This window comes from Plectropomus leopardus, chromosome 18, assembly GCF_008729295.1.
Source record: "Plectropomus leopardus isolate mb chromosome 18, YSFRI_Pleo_2.0, whole genome shotgun sequence".
NCBI classification, from domain to species: Eukaryota; Metazoa; Chordata; class Actinopteri; order Perciformes; family Serranidae; genus Plectropomus; species Plectropomus leopardus.
Window position 1 is genome coordinate 28,542,941 of NC_056480.1, and position 24,378 is coordinate 28,567,318.

Consider the following 24,378-nt stretch of genomic DNA (forward strand, 5'->3'; position numbering starts at 1 on the left):
ACGCAGCCGAAGCAGCGAGAGGGGGAGAGAAGGAGGGACGCTGAGTTGACAGTGTGACAGACTTACACAGAGACTCGTTGGATTAACCGTCGGCCGGTTGTGTGTCCGTCGGTACGGAGTGTTAAACTGACCGCCTGTGAGCCGGTAGAGCCCGCAGCTGAGCGCCCTCAGACCCGCACAGTGCCGCAGCTTTACGGGGAGCAGATAGGACGGCTGGCGCTGCTTCACATTCCTCTGAGGTAAGTAGCACTGCTGACGGTGGAGGGCCCCGCGTAGTAATGTGTGTCAAGTTAGCGAGGCTCCGCGGGGTTCGAGCAGCGGGCTGCTCCGTACTGCGCATCGTTGGTTAGCCCGCTGTTGGCTCGGGTCCTCACACAGCTCTTATGTGTGCGCTGTTGGCGCAACTGCTCTGCGCTCTGCGCTCGGTCATGTTGTCGTGGATGCAGCCAGCAGGCGTGTTGACAGCACGGGGAGGGGGGCGGAGGGTCCCATATGGACACCAGCACCTATGCAGTTAGAGCTGACACAGAGGATGGTCAGCACAGCTTAAACACACTGGGCTGTCCGATTTCACTGAGTGTAATGCAAAATCAACTTCATATATATGATGCTACTAAGCTTTCTTTTACAGCCAACAAGGGACTTTGATAAAGAGAAAATACAAAAAGTAGGGGTACGATTTAACCTTTGAAACCTGAAGCTCGATTTCTTTATAAAAGACATGGGAAGACAATAAGTTGAGAAAAATAAATGGCCCAAGAATTAGAAAAAAATATTAAAATACACAAGAAAATTACCTGAAAAGTGAAAAAACAAACTAACAAAAAACAACACTAACAACTTGTAAAAAAAAAAAAAAAAAAAAAAGTGTTTAAAATTCTAAAAAATTATGTTGCATAACTTGAAGTATGTAATTATGAGAAATATCATAAGGAGGCCTCCAATACTATGTTATCACAATACTGGGGTCTAAATGCAATATTATTACAATTTCAAATGTTTTTTCATATGCTAAGCATTGCAATAACTTATGTCATAACCTATATAAAGTGATTTATTGTTTTACTTCAGCTCCAATGTAACCCTTTGAAACCAGAGCAAATTGTTTTTTGTTTTTTGTTTTTCAAAAACAGGGAGAGAAGGCAATGAATGAGCAAGTTAACAAGAAATGGCAAAAAAATATAAAGAAAATTAGCTTAAAATAAGCATGAAAAGTTATAAAATATATATTTAGATTTTTGTGCTGCAACACAATTTTTGATATATTATTGGCATTAAAAAGTCTTTAAAAGTCTCAAATCTAATTTGCCTCAAGCTGAAGGAGTCCTGAGATGTGTTTGAGTGCCCCAAATTTCTTAAGTGCTTTACTTGGTAACATATTTTCTATATGTATAATATAATAATAATAATGTATAATAGAAATATTAAAGAGGGCCATAACACACTAAAAGTAACACTCAAGGTCATCTTCAGAATTTTAGATGTTTTTTTTTACTAATCTACCAGAAAGTGTCCCAGATTACCTGGCTTCACCCTAGTATTTTTTCTATCATGTTTGCATTGTTGTAGTAGCTGGTAGCAGCACTCCTCACCCTGCCCATCATGTTAGGAACATGTAGATATTCTGAGGGCTTACGAGATTATTAGTACAGGACAGCAGGGGAAAACATTCCATTTAAAATGATAACGTTTTTTTTAGACTTTGCTCTAATTTTTACTTTTTATGGTATAGTTTCAGGCCGACTCAATAAAATCTGCCAGCATTTGGTTGACCTGGTGACGAGTTAAACTGGTTTAAGTGGTGACTTGGGGAACAATTGGGAACCACTGTATTATCACACTGTTAGCTGCCACATTTTATGCCTGAACTAATAAATCTTTCATTGCTTGTCACACTGTGAAATCTGACAAGTTGAGCTTACTGAAATTAATCTTGGGAATGGATTGTCTTGAAAAAGAGCAGCAAATATGTCTATTATTCTTAGTTTAGGTTTACTTAATTGTTAAGCTTACTCAAAATGCATTTGTATTTACTTTATATAATAACAGTAACAGTCACCAACTTCAGTAAAGCAAGTTAGTCCGACTTAACTTGATCATCACAAAGAGGATTTAGCCAATGATGAAGTTAGAAAATGTGTGAGCTCTTTTTTTCTTAAAATGTGAAACCTGAGTAAATAAAAACATTGAAGTTAGCAAGAAATTAGTAAAAAAAAAAAAAATAATAATAATCACAAGAAAATTGCCTAAAAATGAGTTTAAAAAAATCTCACATAAAAATACACACACACACACACACACACACACACACAGACACTAAGAAGGTTAAAAAACAACAAAAAAGGACCTGAAAAACAGTGCTTAGAGTTTCTTATTTTTTGGAACACAATTTTAAATGTGTTAAAGATAATTATAAATATTAATGTAGTCCCCCCCCCCAGCTTTAAAAAAAGAATGTTCTAATTCTACTCATTTCTTGAAATTTGTGGAACATTTCTTACATTTCTTACTTGCCTTGTTTTTGAAAGATATCGCACCAATTTTCTAAGGGTTTGAAGATTAAAATACTTGCAAAAGGCACCTGAAAGCAGCACAAAAAAAGTGATGTGGCCCGAGGTTTCAAAGGGTTAAGAAAATACTATATGACTGACTAGTTTGCAGCCGGCAGACTACAGATATATAGCACAATAAACTGGTAAAACTTACAAAGATTGATTTGATGAAACTTGTCATTTTTAAGTTTAAAGAACTTCACAGAATTACGTAAATATAACTAAATTTTAAGTAAACTTACCAATTAGATATAAAGTCAACATTAATTAAGACTGATTAGTTATGTTTACTTAAATTTTCAAGACAATCGGTTTCCTAGATTTTTTAAAAGTGAAATCAACTTGTCAGACAGTGCATAATTGTGTCAAAACTCTCGTAACTAACCCGAGTGTCTTCAGCAAGTTGATATCTTAATCAGATGTACCAAGAAAGTGAGTCCAGTCAAGCAGGTACTTGATAACCTCCAATTCACATGGTGCATATCACACACTATGGGAGTGGAGCAGCTCTTTTAACAGGTCCTTGACCTCATGTGTGTTTGTGCGCACACAACCAAATCAGTACACCTCCAGCACCTCGAACAGTTACATAACCAGCCTCAAAGTGTGCACCACTGGCTCACTACTGTATGTTGACATGTCAGAGAGGCTACAGGATTGGCTGCTCTCCACATCATGTGCTTTTTCTCAACCGGTTCTTTCACCCATCACCTGTTTTAAACAGATCAGGGGATTACACACGCACTCTTAAGGTAAATAAGAAGCCTAGATTTAGAGGAGCAGATCCTGGTTTGACCTGAGCCGGCACAGCAGCTCACCAGCACACCACAGCCGGGCATGATCTCAGCCAACCTGCCGTGTCAGCCTGACGGGTGTACCACAGCACACTGTGTGTGTGTGTGTGTGCACACATGAAAGCAGGCACGTGTTTGGATGTGTCTCTTGTCTTTTTTCTTTTTTTTGAAACATCAACACCTACATGTTGTCAGTGGCAGGCAAAATGTTCAGCAGAGTCGATATTACATTTGTGTGTGTGTGTGTGTGTGTGTGAGAGAGAGACAGACAGAGATGTCAGCTTCCTATTATAAGAAAAATGACTCATTCTTTTCTTGCAGGTACAATCCTCCAACTGAGGATCACAGAAAAAAACCCAGAGAGCTTTTAAGGCTTTCAAAGTTTCATTTGAGCAACCACAGACTGCCGGTGGGTTAGAGATGCTTTTAGTTTTTCCTTCTTCCGGCATGTAGTCATGTTGATAGGTGTGTTCCCTGGCGACAGTTGTGTGTTTGGTTTCCTGTTGTCTGTGTGAATCCAGGTGAGTGGGACACACCCAGACAAGGATCACCTCCCAGGAATGTTCTTTGCCTGTAGATTGTGTGTTTTAGCGTCTCTGTGCTCTTGGCACGCAGGTAGGTTACTGAAAGAGGAATGCCATGCCTCCCCTGGAGGTGTTGTTTCATAATCAGGGCCGTGAAGCAACACACTATGACGACAGTAGCTTCTGAGAACAGAGCAAAGGGTTAGTTGTAAGTGCGGCGGTGTGATGAATTAGTTTAGAGTAGTAGAGTTTTTCCGTCCCTTGGGGACAAAAAATTCAAATTACATTAATTATTAAAAAATTCTAAATGAAGCAGATGATGCAATATACAACTGGAGCTGAAATATAATTCAGTTAACTAATAAGTGGGTCAACAGATAATGAATCAGCAGTAGCTTTAATAATCAATTTAAGTAACTTAATCAAGAAAGAAAAATGATGACTCCAGGTTCTCCAATGTAAAGATTTTCTGTCCTTGTCTGTTTGATATTTTAGTTAACTGAATAACTATAGTTAACCCTTTGAAATTGGTTGGATTTCTCTCAAAAACATTGGGAGAAGGCGATGGGCAGCTTAAAAAGACATGACCCAAAAAATGAGAAAGAAATTAGTGAAGAGAAATGTTACAAGAAAATGATCTGAAAATAATTTTTAAAAAGTGTGTTCTGGACATTTTCCTAACTTATTTAAAAAATATTCCTCCCACCCCTTTTTTTGTTTCTAATTTTAAGGTTATTTTCTTGTCACATTTTACTCTTGTCAGCCAGGTTTTAAAGGGTTAACAAATGGTTATGAAGCAATGAAGCTCATATCGTATTTTTGTATTTTGACTTTATCAAAGCTGTGTCACTGAACCTCGGTAAGGGTAAGGGTGAGGTTAGGTATAGAGCATAGATATTTATTTCAGCCTTATCAATGTCTTTTTTTGCTAGGACAACAGTTTTAGTCCGTGTTTACTTCCTGTCAGCTATAAACATTCCAATAGGAAAATGGCCAATTGACATGACATGCATTGTGATGTCCAAAGGAAAATATTTATTAAAAAAACACATCAATTTAATCTAATAATCAGCTTGGGTAGTGTGTAATATTTCTACCTTCATTACCTTCCTGAAATTGCACAGAGGTATACTGTATATGACGGTGTAAGTGTGCTGTGCAAATGATGAGGTATTACACAGTTTAAGAGTTATTATACATGTACATATACAAGTTTAAGGTTGCAGGGTAAGTAGTCAAAACAACTGCCTGTTTAAGGTTCAGACTGAGTTTTTCCATACTGGATAACAACTCTGTCTAACAGGATAACAGTTATTTTACTCCAGAATCTTAGTTAAATGTATCAATACAAGAGAAGACCCTGAGTCAAAATTGACTCTTATCCAGTGCCAGTGTATGTCCCCAAATGTCCATAGAGAGTATAGAGTCATTGGTATATTTGATAATGTAGGTCTTGTGTTGGGTTGTACACCCATTACATTAGCTTGTTACTTTTAGCAGTTTGAATTCGCACTTCGGATGGATTTTATTGTTAGATGATTGGCTAATATTCACTCAGATTTTATTTATAGTCATGCTAGCAGTGTTAGCAGTATGGCCATTTGATCCATCTCTTTGGTCCAGACTGAAATATATCAACAATTATATGGATGAATTGTCCTTAAATTGTGAACAAACATTCATGACTCCATGAGGATCAATTTGAAGAACTTTGGTGATCCCTCTGACGTATCATCGGGCGCCATCAGCAAGCCAAAAGTTTGATATGTTGAATACTTTGGTGTATCACCGACTACCAGCAAAAATATTTCCACCAGCCTCAGATGTTCTTCTGTTTAGAGCTGATTACCAACTGTTAGCATGCTACGACACTAAACTAAGAAACACGGTAAACATCATAGCTGCCAAACATCAGCTTGGTAACAGTGTCACTGTGAGCATGTTAGCACGCTGACAGCATGGCTGTGTAGCCGTGGTTTTGTTCTGTTTCTTAGTTTTGGCTCCAGATCACTCTGTGATTACACTGTTATAACTCATTGTTAAATGACACACGACCAGCAGAGAGTGTGGCAGAGAATGTGGCCTTGAGGATAACAGTTTGTCACACGGGTTCATGACTCAGGGCTCAGTAGGATTTCCTCCAAAGCGGTGACTCAGGTCACTGTGCAGATTCCTTGAATTGTTACATTGTCGATATGAATGGGCAAATTTTGAGTCTGTCTTTTTTCACCTTCAGATAAGGAGAAGATGGGATTGAATTGAGGGGAGCATCAGCAGCGCAGCAGGACCAACCTCTGTGAATATTTATTGTCACCATCCAGCAAGGAATCTCAATCGTCAAATCACTGACGCTGCCTCAGCAGACCAGCAGCTGATCTAGAATCAACCGAACAACTGACACAAAATTCACCAAACTTCAACCTACTGAGAAGGAGATGGAGAACTGACCGGAGAGCAGCAGGCAACAGAAGGCAGCTTCTCCCGCCGCCCACCAGCAGCCATGGCGGGGCTCAAACGCCATCACGATGGGAAGATTGCCGGGCTGTATGACCTGGATAAGACGCTGGGCCGAGGACACTTTGCTGTTGTCAAACTGGCCCGGCACGTATTCACTGGGGAAAAGGTATGTGTGGTCATGTCTGTACATGCAACTTCAGTGCTTCAATGCCAGTGATTGAATGTCCTCATATTTTAAATAGATTCCAGCCTCACCCTCAGAAACAAGCATACTAAAGACAGGTGGCAGTTATCACTCAGAGATTTGAGTTATGTCTCTATGATTAGATGATGGATTGATTTGCCAACATTTTGTGTTGATCTTGGCTTTTGTGGGTATTTTAGCATCACATGATGGTGTTGTTCCTAGAGGCATTTCCCACCTGACAAGACTAAACACCGAATACTTTTGTGTTGTGTTTGATAACCACCACAAGATCTTTAGTATCGGTACTACTCTCCAGCCATCAGCTGTATCAGTCCACAAGAGTCAGTAACCTCTGCAGCAGGGATACTCAACTTACGCTGCCTAGGGGCCACTCTTGCAAAATGACAGGAGCCCAGGGGCCAGTCACAGCAACCCCATACATGTTTCTAGGATTTTAGCATGTGTCTAGGATTTCAAGACATTTTTATGATTTTAAGATGTTTTTATGATTTTAACATATTTCTAGGGTTTTAGGACATTAGGGGTTTAGCTAGGACCTCTTTCTGGGGGTGCTGGGGATCCTCCACTGGCACTTTTTTGATAAACAAGCTCTATTTAGATGGTATTTATACACTTAGGCACCTTATGTATACTAAAAGTATCACTTTATGTAATGGTGATTTAGAAAATGTTTAGGGGGCCACTCGTCACCCTGTCAGAGGTCAGATTTTTTAGATGAGTAACACTTCTCTACAGTGTGCAAAAACTCATAGTTTTAGATTGGGACAGATGTGTATCATCATTTCAGTTTTTCTCTTTTTGTTGCTCTTCTAGGTCGCAGTGAAGGTGATAGATAAAACTAAGCTGGACCCGGTGGCTCGGGGGCACCTTTTCCAGGAGGTGCGATGCATGAAGATGGTGCAGCACCCCAATGTTGTGCGCCTCTATGAGGTGATCGATACAGCCACCAAGCTCTACCTCATCCTGGAGCTGGGAGACGGAGGAGACATGTACGACTGCATCATGAAGCATGACGGAGGCCTCACTGAAGAGGTGAGTGGGGCTGTGGCCTTTAGGCTGCAGACACCTTGACTTTCAAGTGGCAGATGAAGGTTCACCCTACCTGCAGAAGAGTTTTTGACCAACTCCAGGGGTTGCTTGAGACAAAGCCACAGAAAAGAGATCGATGAAGTATTATATTAATATTAATTCTTCTGCGAATCAGTGAGAATCACTGTGAGTCTTTTGGGGAACAGAATGTGGACGCAGTTCTTTTCTTTATTTGAGTTGAGCGATACTTTGTTGGAATGCAGTGAAGGACACTTCAAAGGTAGCTAGAAGTTCACCAATGCATCACGCATACCGATTCTTTAAAGTTAATAAATTCCGGACACCAGGAGGCTGCTGTGTGACATTGAAAGCTGTAACACTGCAAGTGAAGCAGAGAAAACAGATGAGACATTCTCAGACTGCAGTGGCAACTGGATTTTTATTGGCTTTTGATGTTTCCTTACTTGTACACTGAGAAGTGGCCAAAACACAGGTGGAAGTCTGTTTTGTGGTAAAATGTGTTGAAATAAAAGTTGGCATGTTTTGTTAGATTTGTGCAGGGTTGATACAGGTCTGGAAAGTACTGGAAAGTGCGTGGGTTTAAAAAAAAAACCATCAAGAACTTAAAAGTACTTGGATTGAAAAGAGGTCTTTAAAAGTGCTTGGATTTAGCCTACTGGAATTAGCTTCAGCCTTCAAAAAATGAACATTGTTCAGTGTATTTAGTGTATTTGTGTTGAGGCCAGGCCCAAAGGATGGGCTTTTCCCCCTTTACCTGTCTAGCAGGCCTGGAAAAAGCAGGTGTAATGACCTGTGGTTGCTAAATTCAAATGACAAATGGCTATTAAAAGTCTCAAATAATATGTATTTGGAAAGAATGCAGTTACTACATTGGCCCTGAGGGTCGAAACACTACAATATTCTGAGAAAACTTTTCAACAGCGCTACATGTCAGAAAACAAAATAACATTTACCAAAACCCTACGTTTCCCAAAAATGTTGTATTGTTTTCTGAAATGTTGTAGTGTGGGAGGGGGTTACAACACTATGTGTTTTATGACAGAGGTGTTGCACTTTGAGACCTGCGGTGAGCGCCAAAGCGCACAGAACCAAATTGCTACATAAAGTTGCTTTAAAGCATGTTAAAATGTTCTAGTAGATGAGCAGAGTATGGGACCTTGAAGGTGTCTACAAAAGCCTTGTTAGCTGTTGGTTCGCACTTTGCTCTCTTGGCGTTCATCCCACAAGTCAACCATGTGCAGTTACCAGTCAGACAGTCTGTGTGTGAGCTGTTGTTCTGTTGTGTTTGCTGTCTTATGAACTCACAAATTGACATAATTATTACCTATCCTTGCTGTCTCTCCCTTCCAAGGTGGCCAAGTGCTACTTTGCCCAAATCGTCCATGCCATCTCCTACTGTCACCGGCTGCACGTGGTGCACAGAGACCTGAAGCCGGAAAATGTGGTGTTCTTCGAGAAGCAGGGCGTCGTAAAGCTCACCGATTTCGGCTTTAGTAACCGCTTTCAGCCCGGGAAAAAACTCAACACCTCCTGTGGCTCTCTGGCCTACTCGGCTCCCGAAATACTGCTGGGGGACGAGTACGACGCTCCTGCTGTGGGTGAGTCCTACGTACAGAAGATATCTATGCTGATTTGGCAAAGTTAGATAATTGTTACAGCTTTTACTTTGACTGTTATGGGACACTGTCACATTCCATAGTCCAGTGTGTGTTCCCAGCAGTGGGATATGGTTCACACTGTCCTCTGCTGTGTATCAGCCTGGTTTACTGATGCTTTCATATTCACACACTGTCTGTGCAGATATGACCTAGTGATAGCTCTGAATGCACTTTGATCACACTGTGAGACCTACATTAGTTTGCACGGACTCTGCAGACAGTTTGGTTACCTGGCAGCTTTATCAGCCAGCCGACAGAAGGAGGACAGCTGCTCAAAGTTCAGAGTGTGGTAGGATAGCAGGCAGTTTGGAAAATACAAGTTAACCTGTGCAAATTTGCTTGGTTTCTTTCACTACATGGGAAGAAGACAATGAGCAATGAAAGAAGAAATGACCAAAAAACTGGCAAGAAATTTGTAAACAGTAAAAAAAATGTACCTAAAAAATTAATTTATAAATAAATAGATAATATTGATGATGATGATAATAATAATAATAATAAGAACTTTTTGCGGGTCATTCCCTTCATTGTTTTTCAAAAATTCTTTCTTTTTCAATTATTACTATACTTACAATAATAATTATTATTGTAAGTATAGTAATAATTGAAAAAGAAAGAATTTTTGAAAAACAATGAAGGAAATGACCCGCAAAAAGTTCTTAAGAAATGACAATCATTTTGTAACATAATTTTAAATACGTTATTATGATCATGATAAATATAGTTTTTTCATTAACCCACAGAATTACAGTCGCACACCTGCAGTTTATTTTTGTCAGCGGTTTATCTTCACTGACAGTCATGGCCTTTCTTTGTATAATAAATTCTGATATCAGATCAGGCTGAAATTGGTTTCCTCAGCACTCTGGAGCAGCCTCACCGCCACCTTCACCCCTCTGTCTCTCCCATCGATAGTGGCACCAATCCTTGCTGACCCACAGCTTAGATATTCAATCAGAATGTAATGGAAAAGAAATAAAACAGGCATGCAGATTCAGGGGGGGAGGGGGGACAGAGCAAAACAAGAGGAAAAGAGACAGAGAGAAAAAGCATCAGCAGTCTCTCTGTCTACCCAGAAGCCTCTGCGTCAGAGCAGGAGAGCAGCATTTTCCATTTTTCTGACTGAGTGGATTCGCAGTGGCTATTTTCTTCTGTCTGCCTTGACTGTCTCTCTCAGAGTATGTGCTGGGCAGGCGGATGAGCGGCTCCCAAATATTGAACGTGGAGTAATAATAGTTATTTGTCTGCATGTGTGTTTTTGCATGATGGTGTGAGTGGCTGGATATGTGAGGTCAGCTGTCCTGTAAAAGCCTGTCTGAGCACTTGACCCAGATGGCAAATCAGATGTCTGTGGACATGTTTGTTGTGTGTGTGTGCATGTGTGCGTGTGAGTGTGTGTGTTCTGTCCTCTGGAGTGTTCACACTGCCTGTGCACCATTTTTCATCCATGTGAGATGATGATGTTTTGATTGCGGGGATTATCCATCCAGCCGGGATGTAATATCGTGTGATTCTATCAGCCGAGCAGTTTGATGTGGAACAGGCTGAATGGAGGACAGAAGTCCTGACTTTCAGGGCTACAAGGTAACCTGGCCTGGGAGTACATCGCTGCCAAGGTACCTGCTGACGGTCGGCAGGATGCTACGTTTTGCTGGTGGCGCGCCAGGTGGTGGTGAGCCGGTTTGTTGCAGAGATAAAGAGTCTGTCATTGCTCGGCTCTCTCAGGTCCAGCCTGTTTGGAGTTTGTTATTCTTTTGAGGAAGTGCTGAAAATAATTTGAGATGAAAAGTGATCCAAAATCGGTGGGGGTGGGGTGTTGCATCAGTAGTCAGTATAACAGAAGAAGCCAATGAGGAGGAGCAACCTGCAAGAAAAAGCAGAGAAAAAGTTATTTATGAATCCAAGGTGTCAAGTGCTTTTACCAGCAGAAAATGATCACATGCTTTGGTATCAGAACTAAACCTACAAATAACAATTAAAAGTGTGAAAAATCCACTTCCCAATGTGTGAAACCCTGAGTGAATAAGAGCAAGTTTGAGGATAGAACAAGGATACTCAACCTGCTTTGCTTGGGAAACTTTTGCAAAATGACAGAGGACAGGGGCCAGTCACAGCGGTCCCATATGTGTTTCAGGGATTTAAGGACATTTCTCAGATTTAAGGGTGTTAGATGGATTTTAGTACGTTTCTTGGATTTAAGGGCGTTTTTAGGGCATTTCTTCAATTTTAGGACATTTTTAGGATTTAAGGGTGTTTTTTGAATTTTAGGACAATTCTCTGATTCTAGGACATCCATTTTTTCCATTTTTCCTAGCTAGGACCTTTGTCGGGGGTGCGGGGGATCCTCCACTGGCATTTTTTTTTTTTTTATCAATAAGCTCTATTTTGGTATGCACTCTGACACCTTATGTATACTGAAAGTATAAAAACAATTCCTAGTATGAATCACTGTATTCTTGTGAATAATTATGTGAAAATGGTTTAGGCGCCACCTGGCATATCAGGGGCTAACTTTGGCCTGCAGGCCATAAATTGAGTATCACTGGGATAGAATAACATGTGAAATGTTAATGCAGAACATTAAAAGGAAATCACAGGTTTGTTTGTGCACTTGTGGGAGCAGATGATGGACTAATAAGTGCTATGAAAAGATGCCTGCCTCCTTTTGCCTTCTGATGTTATGCAGTGTGTGGGCTCTCTCCTTTTTTGTCTCCAGTAAATGGAAAGTTAAATATAGATTTCTGCTTCCTCTCCAAGAAGCACAAGCTGCACTTCAAAAAATGTTTTAACTTACCTAATAGCAATTACAAAGAACATATCCTGGGCACATGCATAATTCAGAGCATATCTGTGCATAATGAACGTGCACAAGTGGGAGGATTTTGTAAAAAAAAAAAGATGTTGCATAACAATCAGCAGGACAGGATGCTGAACTTGGCCCGCTCAGCCTCAGGGTTAACGGTGTCAAGACACAAGGAAGTGCTCGTCGGTTATCTCAGGAAAGCAATTGGTGTTAAAACACAGCAGAAAGGGATGTTTACACTCCCAGCTGTCACCAGTAAGTAGCGGGTGTCGTTAGCTCAAGTGATGCTAATGTGCAGTGACGCGGATGGTGTTATCCAGAGATGTGTCAGCCATCTGGTTTATAAATAAAGTTATTGAGGAAGGAAGTTTGGCGGACCGCTGACGCAAGTAATGAGGGAGCAGGGTCACGGTTGCTAGGATACATTGGCTAGGTTTAAGATGGTGGCGGGGACTGCAGCAGCGTTTGCTCCCTCCATCAGCACCAAGAGCTCCTTCACAGCCTCGCAGCAATAAATACTCTCCTCCCACAGTAAACTGGCACATGGACTTCACCAGATTGAAATCTTGAGCGTGTCCTGGCAGACTGACATGTCCCCAGGGGTGTCCAAGAAGATAAACCCAACCAGTTTACTCAGCTTACCACCTTTCTTTTGCCGAGTAAATCTTAAATATATCAAACAGATGATGGTTACATGAGCACAGGGTCTGTGCAGGAAGTAATGTATGTTTAGAGGAAAGCCTGTGCAGCCTATGCAGCCAAGACCAAGAAAGCTTCGACAGAAACCTAAAAATTAGCACCCTAAAGCTTCACTAATCAATACTTTAATTAAAAAATGTGATATGTTTATGCAATGTGAATGCAGGGTGACAAATCACAGAGAATTATCTCCTTACTCTGCAGATCCTCTCATCTTTACAGAGTTTTTAATGTATCTTTTAATGGGGATGCACCAATTTATCAACCGATATTCACCAATGTTCTCTGCCATCGGCCTGTCTGCAAATAACAACCACCGTCGTCTCAGGACAATAGAGAGCATGTTTGGGATGAACAGAGATCTTCTCTGAGATGTCGGCTGGACAAAAGAAAGCAGTAAACAACAATTTTGAGGGCAATTCTAACATTTTTGTCATTTTGGATTGTAGCGCATTTTTCAGGTTTTAGGGCATTTTTAGGATTTTAAGACGTGTCTGGAATTCTTTGTCATTTCAGATTCTAGCGAATTTCTCAGATTTTAGGACATTTCTCAGAATTCAGGACATCTCTCAAATTCTACAACATTTCTCGTATTTTAGGACATTTTTGGGATTGTAGGACATTTCTTGGATTCTAGGATGATTCTCAAATTTTAGGACATTTCTAGCATTTCAGAACATTTCTAGGATTTGAAATGCTACACTGCAAACAACAAATCTGTTTTGAAATTGGCAGGAGGAAAGCTAGTAAATGTTAACTGTTAACTGAGGTTGCACTGAGTTATATTATGATGCGTTCAAGCTCTGCTCAATAAAAATAATTATTGGGTGAAGATAAATTATAATGCTACCATGGTGTGTTCAAAAGTAATCTTGTAAAATGTTGCTCTTGGTGAGACACTTGACACAATGCAGTTGTTTCAAGGAGAAATTAGTTTATATTTTCACAGCAATATTAAAGCGATATTAGAGAGGGAAATATAATATTTTGTATGTCGTAAAAAGCCTACACCGCGCGTTTGACTCCGGCCTTGGCCCTTTGCTGCATGTCACCCTCTCTCTCTCTCTCTCTCCCCTTTCACGCTCACACTGTCAAATAAATGCAATAAAAGCTTGAAAAAAAAATCTAAAAAAAAAAAAGGCTTTAGACTGTATAAATTATGTACATAGCTACTGTGATGTCAACCATTTTGGACATTGTGGACTTTCTGGACTTTTTTAGCCTGGAGTTCGCCATCTTGTGTTTTTGGAGCAAAGAGTTAAGGAGCGAGGGGTGGATCTAACTGGAAGCCGAGGACATTTTCACTGTATCCCTGTTGTTCAGCTCATTGCTTTGGTTTTACAGTCCGCAACTTTGCTGTTTTGGTTCTCTTTCACTCTCACAGCTCTTATCAGCCCTCCAAATAGGAAGCCAAATAGCAGATAAACAGAATTAGCAACAGCCTGGCCATGACATTACATGACTCCAGAAAAATGCTTTGTGCTGCTGTGTCTGCTGGACGTGTAAATAGTTTATAAGGTGATACATCAGTGTTGTGTTTACAGCTTGTTCCGCTGGCCCTAAGTGGCCGAAAAATCAATTAACGCAGCTTTAAAAACAGATTTTTTGCTGATGTGCATGCTGCCCACAAAGAAGAAGAAATGCTGTGACTGCTATTTTATTTACCACCTGCATCACTCCACAACGTACATTTTTACAAATAATTTTTCATAAGTCGTGAAAAGGGGGTCGACATACTGTATGCTTTTATGTCACTGTCACTCTGCCGGCAGTCAGTATGTGACTGCAGAATGTGTGTCAGTGGACCATCCTGCTGACCAGGGCGCCAGCGAACGCCCGCAGCAAAAAGTTGCTCTTTTAAAACGGATAATCGGACCAAGAGAACTGTTCCATGAAATTAGCATTTGTATGAAGCTTTGAGGGATGAACACGTTAACCCACTTTCCCAGGACTGTGTGTTTGTGTGGGAGTGCATGCTTGTGTGTGTGTGTGTGTGTGTGTGTGTGTGTTGTGAGAGAGAGAGAGAGTGAGAGAGAGAGAGAGAGAGAGAGAGAGAGAGCATGACGCCGGTGGCAGGCAGCAATGCGGAGCCTCATCCTCGGTTAGACAGATGTGTCCTAAGCCAGTACATATTTATTGAAATGGCTCTGATCGACTATGATTTATGCTTCATTTAAACTGTGGGGGGAGACAGCTCTTGTTCTTTCATATCTAGGTCACTAAGCAGAAAGGACATATGTGCTTCACTTTGTTGGTGTGTCATACTAATTTTTTTAATTTTATTTTGAGACAAAAACAAATCACACTTTCTCTTGTTCTATAATCCTGTCAAGTGGCACACTTGGTAAGATAAAGAAAAGAGGAAATGAGTTCTTTCTTTACTCATCCAGTGTCTGTTGGGATCCTGCTAACAATGCCAAATTAATATAGTAAAAACTTGTACTGTGGTCAATCTTCATTTTGATGAAATCAAATCTAATTTTATTTTATTAGTTTATTTGTCAGGGACCATTTTCAATGTACATTAATCTCAGATGGAGAATAGATGTATAGTACAAGATATAGCTTTTAGCTATTTTCCATCTGAAATCTCTGTGGCAGGCAGACACAAGTACGATACATTAGGAAGGGTGGATAAACATAAGGTGGTACACATTAAGATATTATATAAAATAGTAATACAGCAGCATAAAATACAAAAGTGAGGTACACAATACAATAAAAAAAACCCCACAAAATCCTACCTCATGTCTTGAAAAGTGCAAGCACAAACACATGCAAATTAATTCATACCTACAAGGTACAGGCAACCATATATAAGTGTAGCAGCAGCTAGATGAGATGAATATAAAGGATAAATGACAACACAGATCGTATTATAGAAGCTCTCAGGACAGCATGTAAATGGACAAAGACACACCAAAAACCTAAAGTAACAGAAAGGCCATTCATTGTTAAATAGTTAATTTATTACCTCATACAGCATTGTCGTCTAAACATCTACAAGGTCTTTCTCTTGCAATATCTTAACGTCCAGACACCTTGGAGTCAGTAAAGGACTCCAAGGTCCTCAACAATATCTAAACCATGAACATATGTGAATCATACATCTTCATTAAATTCTTCATGATTACATTTACACACATTCATACGTAATAATTCTCTACAGCGGTGCTCATCTATGTGTCCCTGTGTGTCACTGCAGATATCTGGAGTCTGGGGGTGATCCTTTTCATGCTGGTCTGCGGTCAGCCCCCCTTCCAGGAGGCAAACGACAGCGAGACGCTCACTATGATCATGGACTGTAAATACACGGTGCCTCCACACATCTCCCATGCATGCCGAGAGTGAGTACCACACACGCGCACACAGATGGACGGAGCGCTCTGCAGGTGCTGCATATTTCATGTTTATAGATGTGTGAAGAAAAAGAGAGGCGAATAGAGAGGAGCAGCCTCTCCTCCGCTGCTCCTCGCTGTCCTGCTTTCACTTGCTTTCACTCACTGCTGCAGTCAGTTGCTCCACCACAGATGCAGCGCCGCGTTAAGTGTATCTAATGCACCCTTTAAAATCCGCCTGCTATTTTTAACATTGTGAGGGTTTGAGGATGCGTCGCAGCAGAGCAGGGCAGAATGGGTACTGAATACATTTTGAAAGGTTTTAGTTTGAAAACATCGTTTGTGGACATGACTTCATTAGGTGATGTCGACTTTCACACAGCACCAGTTTATGTGCTGTTTGCTTGAGACCTTAAACAAGTCATTCATGCATGTAACCTTAAAGAAACAGCGCTTCTTCCCATTATGTGAGAGTGCATTAGCCAGTGAAGTTAATGTTGCTTCACTGATCTTTTCTAGACTGGAAAGGCAAACGGTAAAGGTGGATGGCTTGTTTACAGGATTATCTGGAGATTATCCCAGGTGGTGTTTGACTGATCTGAGTTTTAAAGATTGACACTGATAAGAAAGCTCTTGGATATCAGCTGCAGAGTAGGGCTGGGTGAAAAAAATCCAATATCACAATATTTTTAACCAAATACCTCTTTAATGATTTATTAAAAAAAAAAAGTCTGGCTGAGGAGTGCTACTTCATGTGCAGGTTTGAAAAACGGGTGCTTTTTGAATTCAAGGGTAGAAAAAAGACCAAAAAGTTATTTCTTTTGTTAGTAAGTCAAAACCAAAAAAATCAAATGCACACTGTTTTGCGAAAGTTAAAAAGCCTTATAAATGGGCTTGACACCTAGGCGTTTAAATATACACTCTTCATCTGGGCTGTAAAAGCAAGTGGCAGCTCACAGATTGACTTACTGACAAAAGAAATAACAAGACAAACCTCTCCCTCATTTTTTGGTCATCTCAATATCGATATTGGGACGATATTGAAGGACTGACCACTGGTGCTTTCACAAAATATTTACACAATGAGATTTTTTATAAATAATCATCGGTAATGCAGATATAATGACTAAGTGGTTAAAGGCAAATAATAGAACAGCTAGGACACTCTCATAAGTTCCGAAATTTACATCATGTCTCTGTAATGCAGCCTGTAAAACCAAAAGAAAACACTTTTCGTGGTTTTAAAGGCACTTTCTTTTAATTGGGACATGACTTGGGACTTGCCTTTTTTAATCTGGGACTTGATTTGGGATTTCATGTCTTGACATGGGACTTTCCTGTCTTTATCTGGGACATGGTCACTGTTAACATCAGTGTGTGTGTGTGTGTGTGTGTGTGTGCGTGCGTGCGTGCGTGCGTGCGTGCGTGCGTGCGTGTAAACACAGCTGCAGTGCTGAACACATCTTAACATTGACTCCTCTGTGACTCCCTCCAGCCTCATAGCTCACATGCTGCAGAGGGACCCCAAGAAACGAGCCACCCTAGAGGAGATCGGGGCCCACGAGTGGCTCCAAGGTGTGGATCCCTCCCCGGCCACCAAGCTGTCCACACCTCTGGTGTCCCATCGCAGCCTGTCAGAGGAAGAGCACGGCTCCATCATCCAGCGCATGGTCCTGGGAGCCATCGCAGACCGAGACGCCATCACTGAGTACTTGTCCCTCCATCTCACCCGAATAAATGAACATGCAGCTATTCTCTCTGGTGTAATCTCCAAAAATTTGCCACGCTTCGCTAGTCCAACTGAAGCCTAATTGAGTGTCATCAACAGCTTTAATTGGCGTTAACAAGCAGCTGGCAGTCAGTCCTGAGCTGTTGCCATGTCAAATTAAATCTCCACCCCCCGTCACTTCCTGTTGACTCACAGTCAGGGCTTGGTGCTGATCTGCGTGTTGATATTCTGTGTGTGCATACTTGTGTGTGTGTGTGTGTGTGTGTGTGTGTGTGTGTGTGTGTGTGTGTGTGTGTGTGTGTGTGTGTGTTTGGGAATTTAAATTGATTTGTGTCTCTGTCCTCTCAGGGCTCTGGAGTCAAATCAGTACAACCACATCACAGCGACATACTTCCTGCTGGCTGAGAGGATGCTGAGGGAGAGGCAAGAGAAGGAGCAGCACAGCCAGACACGATCACCCAGCCCCAGCAAGGCTCAATTCAGGTACACACACACACACACACACACACACACACACACACACACACACACACACACACTTTGAGATGGACAGAGTGCTGCCTTTGCAGTGCTGTGTGCTGTCAGTTTCTGAAAGACAAGTTTGACAACAGATGGACAGACGGAGCCTTTTGTTCAGCAGAGAATGAAGGACAGACTGAGAATGGAAGACAGGTTGCAGATCAGCAGCATCATCAGGAATGTGCCACCAAAAATATCTCCAAATAAGGAAAATCACATGTTCCTATCGATAAAAAGATTCAAGAATATTTATTAAACAGGTCAGCTTTCACTTAAAGAAGTATTTCACAAATACAAAGAGAGCTCTCGCATGAAACTAGTCTGTCTCTTTTAAAATTAGTGCTACATTAACAGAGAAAACAGAGAAAAAGGAGGCTTTTACACAATAGGTAGAAAACCTACAGCTACCAGAATGCATGTGTTGGGTGACATAATGCCACCTCATCCATTTCACATAATGGCAGCTGGACAGATTTCGTAGTACAGTGAAACAGGAAGCAGATACATGTTTCTGAAAACATTTTAGGAGAGAAATAGGCAACTCAGAACAGAATCCTGGTTTAGACCTCACTCTAGCTCTATTTAGTACACAGGACATAAAAGAGGATCACTGCAACTCTTGCGTAAGTCTTTTTTTCAGCATTCAACTCAATCACTTACAAGGACAGTTCACCTTAAAATCAAAAATCAAAATCAATCAAAAATACAGTTTTTCCCTCTTACATCAAGTGCTTTTTACCAGTCTAGATAGTTTTGGTTTGAATTGCTGAATGTTGGAGATGTCTGCCTTCTCTCCAATATAACGGAACTAGATGGCACTCAGCTTATGCTGCTAAAAGCACCAAAAATACATTTGAAAAACTTAGTAGCAATGTCTCTTTCCTCATCTATTGCTAAATGAACTAACACTACTGAGCTGGCTGACGTTACAGCTGAGCCGAGGAGGACGTCATTAATGTTTACATCTCACTCTGTCACGAGCATCCATGAGTAGACACACGCATCTTTCTGTGTGGCGATACGATTTGTGGTTGTAGTTCAGTTAAAAGAAAAAAGTTCCCTCATGAAACTGCTCATAAGCTCTGTGGATTATCTTGAATAACCAGGTCATGATTTCTGTCAAGAGACATTGCTGTTGAGATTTTCAATTTTATTTTTTGGTGCTTTGAGCACCACAAGCCGAGTAGTTCCATTATACTGGAGAGAAGGCAAATGTTCTACGTGCTGCAATTCATACCAAAACTATTTAGACTAATAAATCACTACTACAGGTAAGAGGAAAAATATGTGTTTTTGATTTTGGAGTAAACTGTCCCTTTAAAATGTATTTGGAAGTGTTAACATTTAAATGGTAAATGGACTGTACTTGTATAGCACTTTTCTAGTCTAGTCTAGTTCCACTCAAAGCGCTTTCACACCACATATCACATATCACACACACATTCACCCTTTGGTAGCCAAGGCTACCATACAAGGTGCCACCTACTAATCAGTAATCATCCACACACACTCACACTCTGATGACGCAGCATTGGAAGCAATTTGGGGTTCAGTATCTTGCCCAGGAACACTTCGACATGTTGCCTGGGGAGGAGCCCCGAACCGCTGACCTTCCCATAGAGGACAACCCGTTCTATCTCTGAGTCACAGTACAGTAAGCCTGTTTAACCCATTAAAACCTGTGTTCTATGTGTTTAACCCTCACAGGCAGTCCTGGCCCACCAGAGTGGACGTTCATCAGGATGTCAGTGATGGCTTGGGGGGTCCAGCTATCTCCCACCCTGGGGGCCCACAGTCACCTGCCCGCAGTGCAGAGAGCCTCCACAAAGGCCCCAGGCCCAAAACAGCCCTGCTTGACCTCAGCCAGCGGCAGGAGCCCCACCTCTCTGCTGCCAGCCAGCAGTCTGCGCGTCACAGCCAGGAGAGGGGGCTCAGGCCTCTGGGGAAGCCCCACTCCAACCCCCTCAGGCTGGGTTCTCTGACCTCAGTGGGCCCCTGCAAACCTCGCAGCCCAAGTCTCTTCAGCGTGGAGGAGGACGAGGAGGAGGAAGGGGAGGAGGACAGATGTTTATCTCCCTCATCACTCCCTGCTCAGGTGGTGCTGCGCTGCAAAGCCTCCTCCTCATCGTCTTCTTCTGCGAACCGGCTGACATCCCGCATGAGCGCCCCAGTTCTTAACCAGATCCACGAGGAGGATAAGGAGGATGAAGAAGAGGAGGATAGGAGGGAGCACGGATTCGGCCCGCCCAAACCCAGCCTGAGCCTCAATCTGAACTCTAGAATCCCATCGCCGCCAACACTCATATCAACGCCTAAAACTGTGGGTGTAGCAGCACCGGTCGCTGCTTTCACCCCCAGCTCAGAGACGAGTGACGATGACACAGAGAGTCACCATAAACTGGACACAGCAACTGTGGTTGGGCAGGAGGATGAGAGAGGAGGGGGGAAGGATGATGGAGAGAAAAAGGGGTCAGGGGAGGGCAGTCCCTCCAACTGTGCCAGTCCTGGATCTGGTTCAGGCCAAGGCAAGGGAACAGCCAAAGCTGCCAGCGGCCTGGTGGAAAGCCTGAAGCTGATGAGCCTGTGTCTGAGCTCTCAGTTCCACACCCTGACAGGGGGAGGAGGGGGTGGTGGCGGCGGCAGCGGAGCCGTAGTTGCTGGGGAAACGCAGGACCGTCCCATGTGGAGGATGTGCATGGGCGGCTCCACTGGGAGCCTGGATAAGGTCTCGCTCCTGGGGGGCCCCTCACCCAGGGGTAACCTGTACCACCACCAACCCCCACTCGGAGACCCGCTCGCAGACCCACTGCTGGAAGGGCCCTGCACCGCCACACTGAGGCTCGGGGAGCTGGACCTGGCAAGGGAGAACCACAGGAACATGAAGAACCGTGTGCTGCAGCTGCCTCTCAATGACAAGACTCTGTCCGTCAACATCCACCGCAGCCCCAAGGAGGGCCTGCTCTGCACCCCCACCCCTCACAGCTGCTGCCAGGTCATCTAGAGCGCACACCGCCGCTCCATCAGCTGCTGCACCTCCACACTCCTCCACTCTCATCTAAACACCTCTCATCCTCCTGCTTCTGTTTCAGCCAGGTCGCCACTGGCTCATGAGTTTGTTATTTTTGCATTTTATGCCGTTTACTATTATTTAACAATATTGGTGGATCACTGGGAGAAAGTCCAAATGCCTACTTTGCACATTTAGAGATGCAAAAAGTCTCCATGGAGGAGACCAGGTGCCATGCCAAGTATGTGAAGCACTTTCAGCAGATTAAACAGGACACTAAAGGGACATTTGAACCCACTGGTGTGTTTAAATAAGCGCTAGTAAGTATGGACACACACTGTAAAATCTGACAAGTGAATTTTATTTTAAAAAATCAAGGAAATTGATGTCCTTGAAAGTGAGTAAATATAACTTTTAGTCTACATTTATGTTTACTTTATATCTAATTGTTTAGTTTACATAAAATTTAGTCATATTCACTCAATTTTGTGAATGTTGCAACTGAAAATGACAAGTTTAATTAAATCTTTTTCTCTTTTTTTTTTTTTAGGTTTCAGCAGCTTCATTAAAAAAAGTTTACTGTGCTGTATATCTGTATTCTGCTAGCTGGAAAATAGTCAAATATATTTGTATTTTCTTAAACATGGTCACAAAACAGAACTTTATTATTAGCAGAAATCTCTGTGATGATCAAGTTAAGTCAGACTTGGTTTGTTGAAGTTGTTAACACTTAGAAAGAACAAGGTCATTTTACTTGCCATTTTAAGTTGTAACAACTTCACAAAATTAAGTAAATACAGATAAATGTTAAATAAATTTAACAATAAGATATAAAGTAAACATAAGTTAAGAGTAATCGTTGTGTATACTTTCCTTTTTCAAGGCAATTGATTTCTGAGATTATTTAAATTCAGATCAATTTGTCAGATTTCACAATGCAGAAGGTGCTCACATGCCTGCTCTTACACACCTATATATACTGTATGTACACATTTTGTGCACATCCACACGCACACTTGTATCACTCTGATAAGCTGATGAAAGGGAAAGTGGATGAGTTTTAGTATCATGTTACATGTTGTCTTTTGTTGTACTTGATGCTGGTTTTTTAATACCATATTTTTTTAAATATAAGAAAATCATTTTATCCTTTTTTTTACTCTGACTGAAAGAGTTACTTGTGTTTTCATTCAAACAAGGACAAAAAACAGGGTGAAAATGGACAGCAGCACTTAATGGTGGCACACAGTATTTTGTAGTCTATCACTGTTTTATTTTTCTATCTCCAACGTGCTCCGCAGATTCGGAAAGAAAAGGCACACCCACTCGTCAAGTCTCTGCGCAGCTCCATGCCAGAGTTTGTACATATGTGAATAACCTCCTAGCAGTACTCTGTATCTGTAGTATTGACGGTAATGTTGTATTGCAGTAGAAACCTGAATACTAGATCTTACACCATTATTCGTCACTCTTACTGGATATGCAAGGTTTTGGTCGAACCCAGAGCTCAAAATGTGTTTGATGGCAGGACAAGAACACTGGAATGAAACTAAATTAACTCTTTAAAACCTGAGAAAATGTACTCAATTTCCTTTAAAAACACAGAAATGGCTCAAAAATAAGCAAGAAATTAGAAGAAAAAGTTACAAGAAAATGACCTAAAAACAAGCAAAAAAAAGGAAAAGTAAAACAAAGAAAACATGACCTCAAGAAAGTGTTAAAATATTTTTTCTTTTTTTCCCACAACATAATTTTAAATCTGTAATCAAGAATTATATGTATAGTTTCACAGATATTTTCACTTGTTTTTGATCATATCTAATAATGCCCTTCAGCTTATCTTTAGATAGTGTCTTTGTTGCCTTTTACTTATTTATTTGCAGTTTGCAGGGCATTTCTTGTCAAGTTGGTCATAAGGTGTTTTTCCTGTGTTTCTGAAAGAAATTGAACCAATTTTCTCAGGTCTCAGGGGTTTAACTGCTGGTAAAATGCATCTGAATGCAGCTCAAGATCCAGGTGTGAAAGGGTTGAAACACAAGTCATGGCAGCTCTTTAAATTCAAAGCGAATGACTTTTGGGTGGATCCTAAACCATGTGCATCCCGTAGTTCTCCAAGATCACGGTAGCCACTGTTGTAGCGTATTCCAAGACAAAAACAACAAAGGGGTTCCAATAGAACATAACAACAGCACCCCGCCAAGTATCAGTCTGTGTAACTGGATGTGTGACCCACCCCTAGTGGAATATATAACTTGACAGTGCATGTGTTTTGCTGTAGCAACCTTATTCTTACCCACTGAGGTCAATCCACCTGCTGTATCTACCTAAGTAACAGATTCAAATGGTCACTTTACTGTAGCCTCACAGCAATACCAGCGACTGCAAAATGTACAACAAAAATGGATGTGCCATAAAATCTGTCTTGAGCATATTGTACTGTATGTATATGATAGAGATCTATTAAAATGAAATGATGTGAATGAAGTCTGTTCCTTGGCTTTTGTTGTGTGAACGTTGATTTACACCTCTGTTTTCTTTAACTAATCCACAATTAAAACTGTGTAGTCAGAGGGCTTGGGCATCAAATTTTCATTACTTTAGTACCTTCCTAAATTTTCACCAGGATATACTGTTTATGATGGTATAAGTGTGTGCCAATACCCCTCCACCCCATGATGGCGAGTGTCTACTTTCAGCTTTTCAGACTAATAAATACACAATAGAAACCCACAAAATGTTAAGACAAATAACATTCTCACATCTATATTCCCTATTAAACAGAGGAAAACAAGTGTATAACTTTTGAATTCAACTTTCTCTCAGTCACAGAAGACTGACGAGGCTCAATAACCTGTTAACTCATTGAAAAACACACCTCATTCAAACTTGATAGAGAGAACATTAACAGACAAATTGTTATTTCAGCAAAGAAGAGGGTCCACAGCTCTCAACTTTTTGAATTTTTTAAAGAGCAAAAACTAGTCTACTGTATTCTGCTGTTGGGTTTATGTTAATTTTGGATCTATTGATTTCACATTAT

The 24,378-nt window shown here is 41.2% G+C and overlaps 1 protein-coding gene across 1 annotated transcript; it reads left to right on the forward strand.

Moving 5' to 3' along the window:
• Positions 1–21,733, forward strand: LOC121958052 (SNF-related serine/threonine-protein kinase-like). Its single transcript, XM_042506907.1, has 8 exons — positions 1–239; positions 6,107–6,493; positions 7,349–7,567; positions 8,937–9,183; positions 15,951–16,092; positions 17,579–17,791; positions 18,161–18,295; positions 20,039–21,733. Exons 2-8 carry the CDS (start codon positions 6,371–6,373, stop codon positions 21,330–21,332), a joined length of 2,373 nt encoding a protein of 790 aa, XP_042362841.1. The 5' UTR covers positions 1–239; positions 6,107–6,370; the 3' UTR covers positions 21,333–21,733.
• The last annotated feature ends 2,645 nt before the right edge of the window (positions 21,734–24,378 follow it).

Bases quoted from the DNA above. Each gene is read 5' to 3' on its own strand.
- LOC121958052 (XM_042506907.1), top strand. From the start codon at position 6,371: ATGGCGGGGCTCAAACGCCATCACGATGGGAAGATTGCCGGGCTGTAT. The intron at 9,184-15,950 runs GTGAGTCCTACG...GTGTCACTGCAG, and splicing joins GTACGACGCTCCTGCTGTGG to ATATCTGGAGTCTGGGGGTG. The intron at 18,296-20,038 runs GTACACACACAC...TAACCCTCACAG, and splicing joins CCCAGCAAGGCTCAATTCAG to GCAGTCCTGGCCCACCAGAG.